The sequence below is a fragment of the Epinephelus moara genome, chromosome 15, assembly GCF_006386435.1.
Source record: "Epinephelus moara isolate mb chromosome 15, YSFRI_EMoa_1.0, whole genome shotgun sequence".
NCBI lineage: Eukaryota > Metazoa > Chordata > Actinopteri > Perciformes > Serranidae > Epinephelus > Epinephelus moara.
In genome coordinates this window covers 6,586,660-6,603,204 of record NC_065520.1, presented here as the reverse complement: position 1 = coordinate 6,603,204, position 16,545 = coordinate 6,586,660, and the positions used below count along the sequence as shown (strand labels likewise).

Here is a 16,545-nt window from a genome sequence, read left to right as displayed (position 1 = left end):
AGAGGTTAACTATTTGCAGAAGTAACTGGACAGGAGGGGAGCAGCAACTTTCAGACAGCCAGTCATCAAATGTGTGTGATGTTCAAAGCTGGAGTTAGGATGTGTTTGTTCATACCGAGCATGTTTGGAAGGGTTTGCTTGACCTCTGCACTGCACCCTTTACCCTTTTAATTAAAGTAAATAATGCACTTTTTCAGCTACATTATTGCTTGTTATACTATACTAGTATGAGGAAACTACAGCAACTGAAGCCCAAGGATCTTAGCTAAAGTTACTGGGACTAAAACTTTATTTGTGTTGCCTGTAAAGGGTACTAATATTGTAACCACAAGGGGACCATAGGTGTTAAAAAGCACTTTAGAAGTTCCTTGTTAAATGTCAAGTAAGGGGTAGAAAGAGACTGTGGCTGTAAGTCGACTCACGTGACTAATGACTGGCATGACAAAATCACTAAGTGTTGACCTTTAGTTTCACACACGGGACACAAACGGTCTCCTGGGTCAAAGTCCTATGCTTGGACCCATTCACCTCCACTTCCACCTGCCCTAAGTGAACTATCGCACTCTCTATACTATGCCTGTTGCTCTAAATTCTAATAATGACGCGGATGGGTTTACATTGGAGTTGGTTAAAAGCCTGGTGCATCTCATATAGATGCTTAAGGGTGCCCCTGGCAGGTATTTTGATGCTTAGCTGAGATATAATCACAATATACCATGGCCACTCGTGAGCTATTGCTTAAACATCAGCATGCTAACATGCTCTCAATGACATTGTAATATTTATTTGGTATAGTGTTTACCATGTTCACAGTCTTAGTTACACATGTAAGCATGCTAACGCCGCTAGCATGCCTAAAAATAAGCAAAAACTACTTGACTTCTGCTGAACAGCGGCCACTGTGGCCACAAGAGTGCATTGCAAGGTAATGATATGTCAAATTTACTTTCATTTCCCAAGTTTCTCTTGTGTAACAGCAGTAAAGACATCATCATGTTTGTCTTTGACATGCTAAAATGTAGTGAAGAAAAAGAGTCATAAAAGTCAGCAAACAAATGTCAGCTGTTGGCTAACAGTAGCTAACATAATTAAGCTACTGGTCACACCAAACCCAGTTGCAGCTGCTGAAATCTGTTTGTAATAAAATTAGTGAGGGTGTGTTTTATTTCGTGAGTTAATCGTTTCAACTGTCTAAGGAAGAGATGTGTTATCTCGTCTTTTTAAAGTTAGTCTCACTTTAAACCCTGCTTTGTTGAGCGCCTATATGATGGAATTTAATGCAGAAATGCAGATTTTTATTTTTGTTCAGACTGTAGGTGTGTGATTGCACCCGTTTTGACACCTAATCTGTTCACAGCTTTCTCATCTCATGGCTCAAGCTAAACAGTGTGTGTTTGTGTACTGCGTGTGTGTGTATGTCTTTATTGATTACTCAAGAGAGAAAGAAGTGGTGACTCCGGCTCTCAGTTGGCTGATAATATCTTTCCCACATGACCATGCAGGAATTTGTGGGAGCGTGTGTGCACGAACACATGCGTACAGTCAATATGTGTGTGTGTGTGTGTGTGTGTGTGTGCATTCTCATGGATTGTGTCTGAAAACACACCTCATCCCACACCTTTCTCACTTGTCGTCTACCTTGAGCTCCTCTTTTCATACAGCCGTCCTCAGAGCTCCTAATCTTGCATCCATCAGACGACTGCAAGTAGAGGACAGGCGCTGTGAGGAGAAATGGAGGATGTCGGAGGGAGGGGAGGAATGTGTTCGGTAAATCTGTAAGGCGGTGAGAGGAGCAGTGATGTGGAGGGGGAGAAAGAGAGGACAGGAAGGTGAAGAGCAGGAAATGGGGAAGAAGGAGAGGATGGAATAAAAGAAGAGAAGGATGAAAGGTGGAGGAGGTGAAGAAGTGTCCTGTCCACACACACTGCGGGCCCATGAATCTTAACTGTGGGATATCTGGAATTCAGACTCAATCACCCAACGGAAATTACCAGAGGAGTGGGGGGAGGGGAGGGGGAGATCACGGGCTAAAATTGTAGAAAGGACAGTACATGCTGCTGCTGTCCTTTCCGTTTTGGAAAACTTCAACAAGTTTCATCTTCATATTGTGCAGACATAAATCCTCTTCCTAGTCTTAAATCTCGCAACAAAACTTAAAAATAGAAAGAGATGACTTCTAATGTTTAACAGCAACAGAATACTCTCAGGAGTTATGTTTCAGATATAAAAAAAACTCTATCTTGCTGCTGCTTCTTATCAGAGTGAGAGAAGATCCGGGTAGAGAAGAGGTCACAGTAGGCAGAAGCCTTTTATAACAGTGTTAATTTATACACAGGGCGTCGCCGTTCAAGACAAAAGCACTTTCAGCTCTTATCTTCAATGTACTTGATCACACCTGTTTAAACCTTGTCACATAGGTAGATATTTAACTGTGTGTGTGCACACTGTCTGTGTGCGGTTACGGCACTTTATGATGTGGGAGTGAAGTTATGTTTGAATTGTTATGAGCTGGGGATGTGATATCTCTATGAACCTACCAGGGTCATGGGTAGAAATGCAGTGATTGGTCCACCTCAACTGAAGGCTGGGTTCATGCATAAGATTACAAATATACTGAACAAAAATTTGAGCACAGCACTTTTGTTTTTGCTCCTATCTCAGACTTTTTTCATGCACTCTATAGACTTATTTCTCTTCAATTTTGGTTGCACCTTAGTTTAAATCTGTGTTAGTGAGCACTTAATCCATCCACCTGGCAGGTGTGGCATGGTAAGATGCTGATTACACAGCATCATTACTACACAGGTGTGCCATGGGAAGGTCACAATTAAAGGACACTCTAAATTGTGCAGTTTGATCTCATCTTTGATCCTGGTTCAAACCCAGGGTGGGAGTTTGCATGTTCTCCCTGTGTCAGCGTGGGTTTTCTTTGGGTACTCCGGCTTCCTCCCACAGTCCCAAGACATGCATGTTAGGTTAACTGGTGACTCTAAATTGCCCGTAGTTGTGACTGTGAGTGTGAATGGTTGTCTGTCTCTATGTGTCAGCCCTGTTATAGTCAGGGTGACCCCTGCCTCTCACCCAATGTCAGCTGGGATAGGCTCCAGCGACCCCTGTGACCCCCAGCAGGATTTGTGGTTACAGAAAATGAATGAATGACTGTAACGTGTCCGTTCTTAATTAAGTAAACTCAGGGGTTTTGCAGCTGCAGCCTCACGTGGTCTGGGATGACCAGTAGCTCATGGTGACTCATCTTTGCTCATGTTATACATAGATACTTGTGTCATGTGTTTGCTTCTTTTAATCTTCTTAACATAACCGCAGGCTGCCAGGTGTGTCTATTTTTACCCATAATCCTTTGCATCAAGGGTGTCATTTTGAGCTACTTTTCAGTAACACTCACTTGGAAGGACTCTCGTTGGAGTTATCCGGTGCCACTTGATCACACACAGCTGAACCCAGCTAACGAGCTCTGAACACCCCCTCACACCTGTGCACAGTTTGCGCCCCTCCACAGCGATCACATTACAAATGTAAGTCCAGTAGATGCTGCACAACTGTGAGCATCGTGGGAGGATGTGGTTATTTGTAAACCCGGGTGGCGGCGGATTTCCCATAAGGCCGAGCATGCGTCCAGTTGGTGTGTGTGTGTGTGTGTGTGTGTGTGTGGGAGAAGGGGGTTTCATGGGAAAACAAATGTGGCGAATCAATGTGGATAATAGTTTATTCATCGAGGGAACAAATGGCTGGAACCACAGAGGATTGGTACGTCACGTCCTTCAGAGCAAAGTCATGAGGGGGAGTATTAAAATCAATTCTCATATTTCCTTTTCATAATTCAGGTCACTGCTTTCAGTGTAAAGGGTTAATAGAGCTCGTTAAAGTAAACTTACAGTTGGAGGATGCAACGTCTCTTTAAACTATCACCAAGTAAAGTGTTGCATCACATCACAAGACGTGTTTCTTACAGTGCCAGAAGCAACATAAACTTCTGCGTTACTATATCTTGTGATTCTGCATTTGACTCATCCCTCTACTGTAGAGCAAATCACAAACAAGCCGATATCAGCTGTGCTCCCCTCTTGTCTCTGGCTCTGACATGAGTTTTATCAGAAAAGGACAACATTATGATGAACCAGAGCAGACATAACAGTCGCTAGTTTTTGTGGTTGCATTTTTCGGGAGTCTCGTTCCTTCCTGAGGCGCTGGAAGACTGATAATAAGAACAAGCAAAAGACTGTGACACTTTGTCTGGTTTTTAAGTCCTGAAATAGAAACACAGAAACCTTTCAGTGTCAGTCAGAATGATCCCGCAGGCAGAGACAGAGAGAAAGGAAACAAAGAGAAAAAAAAACGTCAACTCCAGTCATCTGTTATCACCCTCAAGGTCATGATGGGTGGGTGTGATGGGTGGGTGTGATGGGTGGGTGTGATGGGCAAGGGGGCAGCCAGGCAGCCCCCCTGTCACACACAAACTCTCGCACACACACACCCTGTCAAGAGCATTAAGCACAGATGGAAAAATGAGGCTGATTTTGCTCTCACAGCATGAAAACCACAGCCTTTAAGAGTCACACGCATGTTTTTGCAGCAGCTGTAGCTATCCTGAACCTCATTGTTAAATCTAATCAAATATAATTGAAAAGAAATACAGCATTATAAATATTTATTGATGTTTAAATCTAATTTGTTGTTCATTTTGCAGGGAGAGCATAGAATTTAAACCAATTGCGCCAGAGTTAGCTAGCAGCTAAATGGCATCTGTTGTCCCTGGGGCCGATTTGCGTTTCCTAGGATAGATTGGTGAGCTCTTGCTGCCTTCATTGGTTGGATTGGTTAGGTTTAGGCAAGAGGAGTGATATTAGTTATCAATTACTCAAGTTATCAATTATTTATTTGTCACATGGAATTATCGGCTCCTTTAACGTCTTCCTACATTGTTGGCTGTTGCTTTATAATTGTCCATGTTTTCCCAATAGTTCGGATAATCCATGCTTTCTATTTGTGGAATGATAAAACTGTCGACACATCCCGACCCCAACAAGATGGCCGCATGGTCTCTCCACCCAAACATGGACAGCGACGCTCTGCAGCCGCTTGAAAATCTCAACCTGGCTAGCTAGCGGCTAACTAGCAGATGTCGGCAGGAGGACAGTTTACAATCTGGTGAGTTGATTTCCTCATCGTGATGACTGATTTGCAGCCACACGCCACCACTGTAAGCCAACTACATAAAGCATCACCGAGACTTGCAAAATAGATACAGAGCCTAAATTTAGAACAAAATTAGCAGAGTTGACAGAGAGGTGACTGGAAACATCCACACCTACATCATATGTTAAGATTAGGGTACAAATGTCAGGGTAAGCCAATCAAAGGCAGAATAGGGCATCATGCCTTCACTATCCTAGGAAATGCAAATTTGCATCCCTCGGCAGGTAAATATAAAAACAGATATGTGAGATAATAAATAGAGTCAGTATGATAAATACAGTAAATACAAGGCAGTAATTGATGATGACACTTTCGTGCTGACTTTAGCCAAAGCATTAGGTTGGTTTTTAAACACTGCAAAGCATCTCCCTACACTTAACTTGCAAATGCAACACACTCCCCCCAGTGACTCAAAATATTACAGTACTACAGAGGACCCACAATATGATATTATCACGATACTTAGGTCACGATACGATATTATTGCGTTACTATGATATGCTCAGTATTGCGATACATCTCGATACATATGTATTACCATCTAGTGGACCAAACAAGCAATTGATTTTATTATTCTAGTACCAAAAGTTTTATTAAAAGATCAATGCTTGGCGTCCATGTATCGATACAATATCGTCACGCAAAATATCGCGATACTCTGCTGTATCGATGTTTTCCCAACCCCTTGTTTAAAGCTTAGAGGGAGAGTTAGCTTAGCTTAGCACAAAAACTGAAAACGGGGAAAGGCTCGCCTGGCTCTGTCTGAAAGTAGCAAACTACAGTTTCCCAAGTTGGGAAGTCTTTCTTCCAATGTTCTCCCGCCTTACTTACAAAATGTAGAAACAACATGGATGCTACAAAGAAGATGTGCTCTATATCTCAAAGTGATGTTGTCTTATTTCTGCACCAGTACATCCCCTAAAATATTGCTAATAAATAGCACTTCTAACTAATCTAGGTCACTCTACTTGGACCAGAGCTAACAGTTACAACCTAATATACCATATTACAAATTACATGTGAGCAAAAATAAATATACGATACCTGGATCACCGAAGAGTTTTGAGTAGCCACCAATGTGCAAATTATTAATTTCAGCAATCATAAAAAGCTGAACTTGAACTTGAGTAAATGCCAACTTTAACTTTTCTTTTTTTTTTTTTAACTTTTGTTCTGAGGTCAAAGAAAGTGAAGGAGGAAGTGAATAGAGAACATTATGTGTGATGGGAAATTTTCAACTCTCCCAAAATAAAGTCAGACTGCCCTCCCCTCAGCAAAAGAGAAAAAAATAAACTCCCCTGCCCTTTTTTTAACCTCTCCTCCCCTCTAATAATTTGTGTACAGTCCCTAAGTAGCTTAAATATTTGCACTGGCAGAGCAAGAATGAGACAAAAACAGCTACGACTCATGATTTTAACCATTTTTGTGAACACTGTTTATTCTTTTGTGTTGCTTGATGTGCACACACACATTCACACAGCCAGACACACACTTGTGCTGTATGAGCTGTGTATCCAGGATGTGTGTGGGGGGGCTTGCAGGGACTTACCATGTTGTCATGAATGTCTGCCCATGAAGAAACTGATCACTTTAACAAGAAAGGCCTCCCTCCTCCTCCTCCTCCTCCTCAGGATTTCTCAAGCTCAGGGCGGGGTAGAAAGTGTGTGTGTGTGTGTGTGTGTGTGTGTGTGTGTGTGTGTGTGGGTGTGTGTGCTCATGCGTACCAAGTGTGGCGTGGTCTGCACAAGAGGCGGAGACAACAAAAGCAGGATGTGATACAGCAGGACTCCACTTCCTCATACAGCACCAATGAAACCAGCACAGTGCAGAGAGCTCCACCTGTTGACCAATGGGTGCCACAGCGGTGGTGTGCTGGTAAAATTCCATTCCCACAGATAAGGAGTGCACAAGTGGAGCCAGGCCGCAGTGAAATGACTTGATAAGATCCGAGGAGCCTTGTGTGTGTTTTTGGGAATTCCAGTCATGTGTGGTAGCAGTAAGAAAAGGCAAAGGGTCTGCAGTGTTTCGACTGCTACAGGGGATTTTTTTTCTGCTCTGTCTCCTGCATGTGTCCACTGAAGGGCCAGCTGGACCCCACCCATCTCAGTACACACACACACACACACATATAGAAGCAATGTTTTAGGTTGGGGACCAGTAGTTCACAAAATCCACTCAGCAACAACCAAAAGATCACTGACACACATCTACAAGAACTTGGATGGCCACCGTTGCACACTGCCGGACACACCGACAAAAATCTCCTTAAGCCAGCACACTTGGAAATAAAAGTTAAACATTAACGCTGCTAAAAGCCTCCTGGAAGCTACGACTTTCATTTGGGGTTTTTTAAAAGCTGCACTTTGAAGACTTGAGAGCCAGAGGCTATTATACGAAGAGACACTGTATCAGTTTTCCCGTGGGGCCTCCACCGCTATTGGCCCCAGCTGCATCAACCTTAAAAGCAAATTTTTAATACGAGATTAGGAGGGTGATGTCATACCTCAGGTTACGTAATGACACCGTGCTCATCCATTTATATGTCATGGAACTATTTGTGCCTGAATAATAACATATATAATTTGACGGGAGCGCACTTTGATTCATGCCGCTGCTATTAAATGTGAATTAAAAGGCAATATTGAGATGAAAACTCACATTCTAGTGCAGTTTATGTGAAATTTATACACACAAAGGAAGCTAGCTTTTCAGTCACAGTCAATGGAGCCACGCCAAAGGGACGTGACTATCACAGACTACGAACTGGACTCCTACTCTTACTGTCAAATTAATGAAAAACCTAATGAGAGATATGAAGATAATGCATCTTACACAGGCAGCATAATTGAATTAAAGTGTCTATTAAAGTGAAATCTCCTAAGGGACTATGTGAAAATGTTTAGCGAAGCGGGAGGGGTCAGAATAAGGGGAGGGTTGTTTATCTTTTCTGTTTGCTCAAGGGAGAAGCTGAAACAATTAGTGAATGAATTCAAGAGTTAATCAAGTGTAATTGGTCTGCAGCATGTTTTGTAATTGATACTGCTTAGGTAGGTGTGAATATTTGGGGCTTTTATTTGTCTTGTATGATAAGATATTAAATAAAGCCCCTTTTCACACATGCACTGCAAAACTAAAATTATCCAAATGTAACCTGGAGGAGCTGTATGTGAGAATGCAAATGTCTGAATCAGTGGGATCGGACATGAAACTGACTTCTTCCTGCCACGTGTCAAGTACAAATCCAAGTAAAGCCCGACTGAGCCCATGTCTGGAGAATTTATGGCGAGCAAGTGGGTATCTTGATGGTGTTTTTACAGAAGAAGAAGAAGAAGAAGGGTCATCTACACGAAGATAAATGTCTAACTGAAGAGATTACGAGATTGGGGAGCTATTGTCGATGAGGGCCAAAGCTAAAATTGTCATACAAGTTCAAGGAATGCCAGAAGACTTGGTTGTTTGTGATTAAATTACAAACGTGCTACGTGACTGCAGAGTTATTCACATCATGTCCAGCATCCTGCACACTCTACCCACACTGGCATACACAGGTATGCAGGGTATACCCACCTCTTTCTCTGGACATTTACAGTTGGGATATAAAAGAGAGTATACCCACTTCCTCCTTACCCATCTACTTTTTAGTACACCCACCTCATCAACCACCACTACACCACTGCCCTCGCCTAAACCAAAGTGAGTATTTCCAGTTGGTTACAACGCCTCTGATATGGACAGTCTCCTCTTGTGTGCCACGTGTGGCAGAGAAACTCTGGACAGTGTCTGGACTTGATTCTCCATAAATGCTCCTGTGTTCATGTGAAGAAAACAACTCATGTCAGGGTTGTGGACTGTCCAAAACTTGTTCTTGCTTTTTTTTTTTTTTTTATTGTCTTTGAAATGCAACTTTAATGTTTCCTTAATGTCTTAAGTTGATTGTTTTCCATGTCCCTGTAAAGCACTTTGAATTGCCTTGTGTCTGAATAGTGTTTGTGTTGGTCACACAAAATGAGACATTGTCAGACGTCAGTTTGGATGTTGGGAAATTATAGAGGACATTTTTTGCAATTTTCTGATATTTTATCTATAGAAATAAAGATTAAATGTGTAACTGAGAAAACGGATGAATTAATAATAATTAATTCTAGATTTAGAAAATTATTTTAGAAAATACATATTTAGAATCATGGTACATAATTATAGTAGTTTTCAAGCACTTTCAGGTCATTTATGTGTTTGTTTTGAACATTTTTTCTCCTTTTTTTTACTGATTTTTTTATTTTCTCTTTTTACTGTTATTGTTTTTTAATTGTTTGGGGTCATTTTCTCATTTGTTTGTTTTTAACTCTTTTTTTTTTTTTTTTTTTTTTTTTTTACTAATTTTAAAAAAATAGTAAAAAAGTGAAAATTAAAACAAAGAAATCAGTAAAAAAGAAAAAAAGAAAAAAAAAGAATGAAGACAAAAAAGTCCAAAAGAAACAAACAAGGAAATGACCCAAAAAAAATTTAAAAAAAAAAACAAAGAAAGAAAAATAGTAAAAAGAGAAAATTAAAAACAAGAAAATTAGTTTTAAATTTTCTCTTTCTAGTGATTTATTTTTGCAATTTTTTTGGGTAATTTCTTCTTTGGTTGCTCGCTGCCTTCTTCCTGTTTTTGAAATAAATCAAGCGCAGGTTTTCGAAGGGTTAATATCAGCCTTCTATTGCAAGATGTATTGTTAAAAATAAAGTTACAGCTGTTACAAATGACTGAGGAGGATCTGCATTTTTTTTTTATAAAATGGTGGAACATTAACCCCACATTTCAGCCCACCTATCCACTGCAATACTTTTCATACAGTCCCTAAATTGCACTCAGTTTTTGCTGCCATATGGCAGACATTTTGACATATCATAGTAGGAAAAACACAGGTGTATTCTATGAAAATAGTGCTTTTAGTGATGGTAGCTGTGTTGCACTTAGGGGAGGTCCTGGTAATAGCTGACATGACACTAAATGGAGCTTAGCCATTGTTAATGTTATCAATTTTACCTGTGTTTTTCCCACTTTGACAAGTGCTGCGATAAAGGTCCATTCAGTGACATTACTGTCCCCATTCAAATAATGCTAAATGAATACATGTGTAACTTTTCGACCACCCAGAGTTTCTATATTTTCATTCGCACACGTCACACTCAAGTGTGTCATTACACCCAACTGTCTAATTGGCTTTGAGGACGCAATAACAACTACCTGCAAACTAGTCAGTCCACTGTAGTGGTTCTTGTCTTAGCTCCACAACCATGAATTATACTTTACACTCATTCATCTTCTTCCTTCACAACATATAATTGCACAGCTGAACAGCTACTGTCCACTCTTGGATTCTTGTCTGGAGGCTGTCTGGTTGTTTGAATGTGAATCCTCCATCTGCACCACAGCCATCCAGAAATAGTCACAATCATACAGATTGATCCAAGAACATTCTTGACTTTATGTTTTTATTGAATATCTACATCTTCACCTCGTCATATGCTTTGACACAGATGTTAATCCAGCTTTGTTGCTCCTGTCAACACGTATAGAAAAGAGTTGTGAAAATACAGCCTGGTTTCTAAACAGGGTATAACCTGAAAAGCCAAATGCACACACCAGAATCCCCTCATAAAGAGCTAATCCTGCAGTACATTTAAACAAATCACAGCACGACCGCCTTATTATTGTGATACAATAACAGATTTAACACACCACAAAGTGCTGCGAGGGGGGATTACAGGATTCAGGATGACACTCCCTTCACTCAGGCTCACATTTTAAAAAAACTGCGTTCATCTTCATTCTTTAGAAAAATGATGTCATGATTAAAATAAATAAAGAAGCATAATACATGCTCAGCCTCTAGTACATTTAATTCCTTCGTTAGAAGCTTGTGGTGAGCTCCATGGGTGTGTAGTTGTGTGAGGCTGCAGCACCATCTAGAGGTGAAGTCAGGCAACTTCCTGTTTTGAAGACAGATCCAACATGGCTGCTCCCTTACAGACGTTTTCAGGCGAACTGCTTGTGTTAAGTAGCTGCAAACCATGAAGGATTTCAGGTAAAGAAACACAAATACACAGATTTTTATTTGAATATGTGTAATAGTGCATCCTGCAAGTGTTTGTGTATTAAGTTACAGATCTATATTCAGGAGTTATTTTACTATTTAAAGGTCCAGTGTGTCAAGAAATTGAACATAATATAATATTTTCATTGGTGTATAATCACCTGAAAATAACAATTGCTGTGTTTTGTTACCTTAGAATGAGCTGTTTATATGTACCTAGGGAGCGGGTCCTCATCTACAAACCTTGCCATGTTCCACCACCATGTTTCTACAGTAGCCCAGAACGGACAAACCAAACACTGGCTCTAGATAGGGCCATTCGCATTTTTTGCATCGACCACCATAGTTAGAAGCCTCTCTGCAATGAAAGTGTCTTATTAATCTCTCTGCAGCCACCATGGATGCAAAAGAAATTGTCCACTGTGCTCTGCAGATAGAAAGAGCCCACGCAGACAGAAGCTATGGGAACATCTTGACCCTCCTTGGTGACCTTGATAAGTCGCACATCACAGCAGAGCAGCTAGAAACAACGGACATTGTTAAAGTACTCTACAGGCTCCTGAAGAGCTGCTCTGATACCAGCGTGAAGAAGGCGGCGAAGAGCTTGTTGTCAAATTGGAAGAGACAGTACAGCAAAGATAGACAAGGTGTGAGGCCTGAGCTCTGTCGCATGGTTTCTCTAACAGACGAGGCCGGGGATGGAGGAGTTTGCAAGCAGGGGGATTCCCACACTGATCCGGCACAGACATGTGACAGTGCTGTGGAGAATGTGAAGTGCGCAGCACAAGAAGCATCTTCCTCAGTGGCAAGAGATGGCCCCCAGACTCTTTCTTTGACTGCAGAGAGCACCTCTGCATCCTCTAGTTTCTCATCTGTAAGATCCAAATGTGTCCAGCTCCTTCTCACTGCCCTCTACCCTGAACTTCCTGATAAAGACAAGGCTGCAGAGCTGGCCACAGACATCGAGCAGCACATCCACGAACTCCACAAATCCAGCCAGGTCAAATACAAAGCCTGTGTGAGGAGCAAGGTGGCCAACTTGAGGAACCCTAAACACGGGCATCTATGTCAGGGCCTCCTGAGCGGCTCGCTGTCACCCGAGGCCTTCGCCCGGATGTCGACGGAGGAGATGGCCAGCGCAGAGCTCCGGCAGCTGAGGGAGGAGTACTCGTCCCGCGGTGTGAGCGAGAGGCAGCTTCCTCAAGGGATAGAAGGGACGCGGACGCAGAAGATAAGATGCAAAAGATGCGGGGAATCAGACTGTAAGGTGACGCAGGTGTCCAGGGGGGCCCTTTTCTTGCCTGCCTGGGTGAGGCAGAGCGGGCCTGATTCGGATGCAATGACCTTTGTGACCTGCAGCAAGTGTGGGCAGCAGTGGTACCACAGCGGCTGGGTCTGCCTCTGAATCCAGACAGCAGATTTTATACAATATTCATACTGGTGTAAATAAACAAGTTGATTGTATGTCCCATCTTTACTGAGCAACAGTTTTGTGTGAAAGGAATTAAAAGCCTGTCCCAAATACAGGCCTGTTGATTTTAGTGATTTAAGCAAATAATAGCCATTAATAGCTATTAATTAAACTTTTATGGTAATTAATTAGTTAATCACAGTAAATTAATCAGCAACAATTTTGATAATGAATGAATCATTTTTTAAGCTAAATGAATGCAAATTTGCTTCTATATGAAAATATGAGGATGTATCAGAATATATTAAAATATGAAATTTCTTGCTTTACAATTTTAAAAGCTGAATTAGATTTTTTTTTCTTCAGTTTTCACAAATTCAGATCCCAAAATTTAAGTCAATTTTTTTTTTTTTAATCTAAAACTTGAATTGTTGGATCTCAATTTGTAAACACTGAAAAAATTAGATTAAAATTCAGCTTTTTTAAAATCGCAAATCAAGAAATTTCAACGAGGTGAATTCAGGACAATTAAATTCAGACACATGGTTTTTCAAGTAAAATATTTTGGTGCTTTAAATTCAGTGGCTGAAAACAAAAACATATTTTGTCTCTTATCTGCTTCCATAGTTTTCTTTGTTTTCTATGATAGTAAGCAGAACTTTTGGATTTGGAAGGTGTAGGTTGGACAAAATACCATGTCTTAAGACACCAAATTGTATTCTGGAAAGCAGTTTTTAAAACTTTCTGACATTTTATTGATCAAACACATGAGTGATTAATTGAGAAAGTAATCAACAGATTAATTTTTGAAAATAAAATACTTGTTCGTTAAGCCCTGGAGGACAGTCTGACTTCTTTGGGAGAGGAGAAGTGGGTCTCTTATTCTTGTTTGCACAAGAATGCTTCAGTGTTACAGATGATGGCTTTAGTGGGTGTAAAGGTAAGAAAATCGTCAAACATCCCCAAAAATATTCAGTTTACTATCAATAAATACATCACAAATTCACTTTGAGGAGCTGATATCAAAAGGTTTTTAGCATTTTGACTTAGTAAAATGACACAAACTGTCAGTGTTGCTGATTTTACCACATCGAGTGAAACCGCACTCATGTTAGTGGTTTTCCTGTTTTCACCTCAGTCAAAAGATTTCATGATTCTGTGTAGATTGAGAAACTGTTCAAAAGATGGAAAGATTTAAAATCATTGTGGTCAAAAAGGTGCAAGATTTGAACCCATAAGTGCTGATATGTGTTTTTAATGGTGAATGCGAAAACAACAAAATGAGAATTTTCCTGCAGCCCGTTAAATGTTTCAAGAATTTTGTTAAACACTGAAACAGGAAGAATGGTCAGAGGAATGCAGAGTGGAAACAAAGGACAGAAGCATTCTTGCGGGATGGAGCGCAGACTTGTGGTTTGAACAAGACATTCTTTAAGGATGTATCCTTGTTTTTTGCGTGTGTATTCACCAGTAAATCCATACCTAAACGGCCAAACTGTGCGATTACATCTCTACTACGGGCTGAAAAAGCCGAGTCACTGCCTGTTGCAGCTGCAGACAGAAACCGCAATTTTTAGAGAAGTAGATCTCGTCATCTTCCTCCTGCTGAATCATTTCCTGTCTCCTGCAGTTAATCTATACTTACAGTAGCTCATTTAACTGCTTTCCCTGGCTCCTCTGTCTTCCATGGACTTTTTGTGGTCAGAGGAATAATGTAAAGCCACTGCAGTCTTGAACTATAACCTCATTACTGCCTGATTTTGTTGATGTCGAGGAAGAACGTGCTGCACTTATTGTAAGTCACACTTGGTATGAATGCTTAAATTCCTTTCACAGAGGAAGAAAACATGCCCCTGGCTCCCTATAATATCCCATTCACTTGGAGCTGCAGTGGATGAGACATGTGACCTTAGAAAACGGTGAGCATGTGAGTCAGTAATCTGCCCTCCTGAGCAGCCTCAGGGGTGGATGTCCCATGGTCCTTCACTCAGCCGACGTGGCACAGTGACTTGATTACAAGTCATCATGACATCATACTGATGGGTCTTTACTGCGCAGGCTGAAGAGTCTTTCATTTTTTAAATAAAACCTTTCAATTTCTGACCTGAAATTAAGTGAGGCATGCATTTCCTAGCTCAACACAACTTCTGTTTCCTTGCAGCAGGCTCAGTTGGCTTTAAAAGGACAGTTCAGGGATGTCCAAACATAAAATCCCCTTGTCATGGTTCTCATCAGATTTAGAGCTGCAATATCTTGTCTGGCAGATACAGTAGGAGTGTGGCTGCTCGGTATCTCAGCGCTGTGGCTTTTCTCTCTGTTGTGTCTCCTCTCAGATGCTCCCTATCTTTTGAGCGTAGTGTTGGGAGACGGATTCCACCCTCTCAGTCATGGTGGCCTGTGAAATCACTGCTGTGTAGCCATTTATATTTTCTCTGCCTTGCACATGCACGCAGATACAAACAGACAAAACACACTGCAGACACAGATAAGAAGTTTTGGGCTCCGACTGTAAGAGGCTTGCAAACCTGCAGATATGCATAAATTCAGATTGTCTTTGCTCATTTATACTGTGCAGGGGCAATGATAATGCACAAGGGTTATTGTTATGTATAGTAAGCATGGATGGTTTACTAAATGGGCCTACTGGGTACAGGTACAGGGCCCCCTGGCCTTCACCTGCAAAATGTCACTCAAATTAACACATGCTGACCAGGAAGAGACTCAAAAACACCACATGAAGATGCAAATGAACTGCAATGAGATGCAAAACAACTACAAAACAACCAAAAATGACACAAAGTGACATTAAAAAGACACTAAATGACCAGAAAAGCCAAAAATGACATCTAAGAGACATAAATCAACCACAAAGAGGGACTAACTACAAAAAAGTGACAAAATTGTCTTAAAGAGACACAAAACGACCTCAAGGACACACAAAATATCTAAAAGGACCCAAATTACCTGGAAAAAAAACACAAAATGATGTCAAAGAGACACAAAATCACCACAAATTGCCTCAAAATGACATCAGAGAGACAGGTGGTGACCAAAATCGCCACAAAGCTGCATCAGAGACACAGAACAACTACAAAGAGACACAAAACAACTACAGAGACACATAGTAGCTACAAAAATTACACAAAATTACCTCAAAGAGACACCAAATTACCAAAAAAGAAACAAAATTACCCCAGAGACACAAAACAACGACAAAGTGGCACAAAATTAACGACACAACAGGGGCAGGGCAACCAAAAAAGACATGAAATAACTACAAAGAGACACAAAACGGCTGTAAAGAGACAGTGAGTAACTACAAAAGAGAGACAAAATTGCCTCAAAAAGAAACAAAATGACTACAAAGACACAACATGAGCAAAAGAGGGATAAAATAACCACAAAGAGACACTAAGAAACTACAAAACAAAGACAAAATCACCCCACGACACAAAAATGCATCAAAGAGACATAAAATGATGACAAAGACATAAAATAACCACAAAAAGGTCAAAACAACCAAAAAGAGACACAAAATGACTACAGAGACACAAAACATCTGCAAAAGACACAAAGTAAATACAAAAAAGACACAAAATTACCTCAGAGAGACACAAATTGACAAAAAAAAGCCACAGAATTTCCTCAAAGAGACACAAAAGGACTAAAAAAAGACAAAATGATCTCAAAGAGACACAAATTGACTAAACAAGACACAAAATCACAACAAAGAAACACAAAACGATTACAAAGAGACACTTAGTAACTACAAAAAAGAGGGAAAACAACCAAAAAAGGCCACAAAATGACTATAAAGAGACATTTCCTTCTTATAACTTG

The 16,545-nt window shown here is 40.7% G+C and overlaps 1 protein-coding gene across 3 annotated transcripts; it reads left to right on the top strand.

Annotated features, from left to right (window-relative positions):
• Positions 1-11,181: 11,181 nt before the first annotated feature.
• LOC126401862 (transcription elongation factor A N-terminal and central domain-containing protein) lies at positions 11,182-13,531 on the top strand. 3 transcript variants are annotated; one of them, XM_050063382.1, is made up of 2 exons: positions 11,182-11,285; positions 11,687-13,531. In XM_050063382.1, exon 2 carries the CDS (start codon positions 11,692-11,694, stop codon positions 12,697-12,699), a length of 1,008 nt encoding a protein of 335 aa, XP_049919339.1. In that variant the 5' UTR covers positions 11,182-11,285; positions 11,687-11,691; the 3' UTR covers positions 12,700-13,531. The 3 variants fall into 3 exon arrangements, with proteins under 3 accessions (XP_049919339.1, XP_049919340.1, XP_049919342.1); XM_050063383.1 differs by having other exon boundaries at positions 11,204-11,285; positions 11,491-13,531; XM_050063385.1 differs by having other exon boundaries at positions 11,218-11,285; positions 11,515-13,531.
• Positions 13,532-16,545: the final 3,014 nt, after the last annotated feature.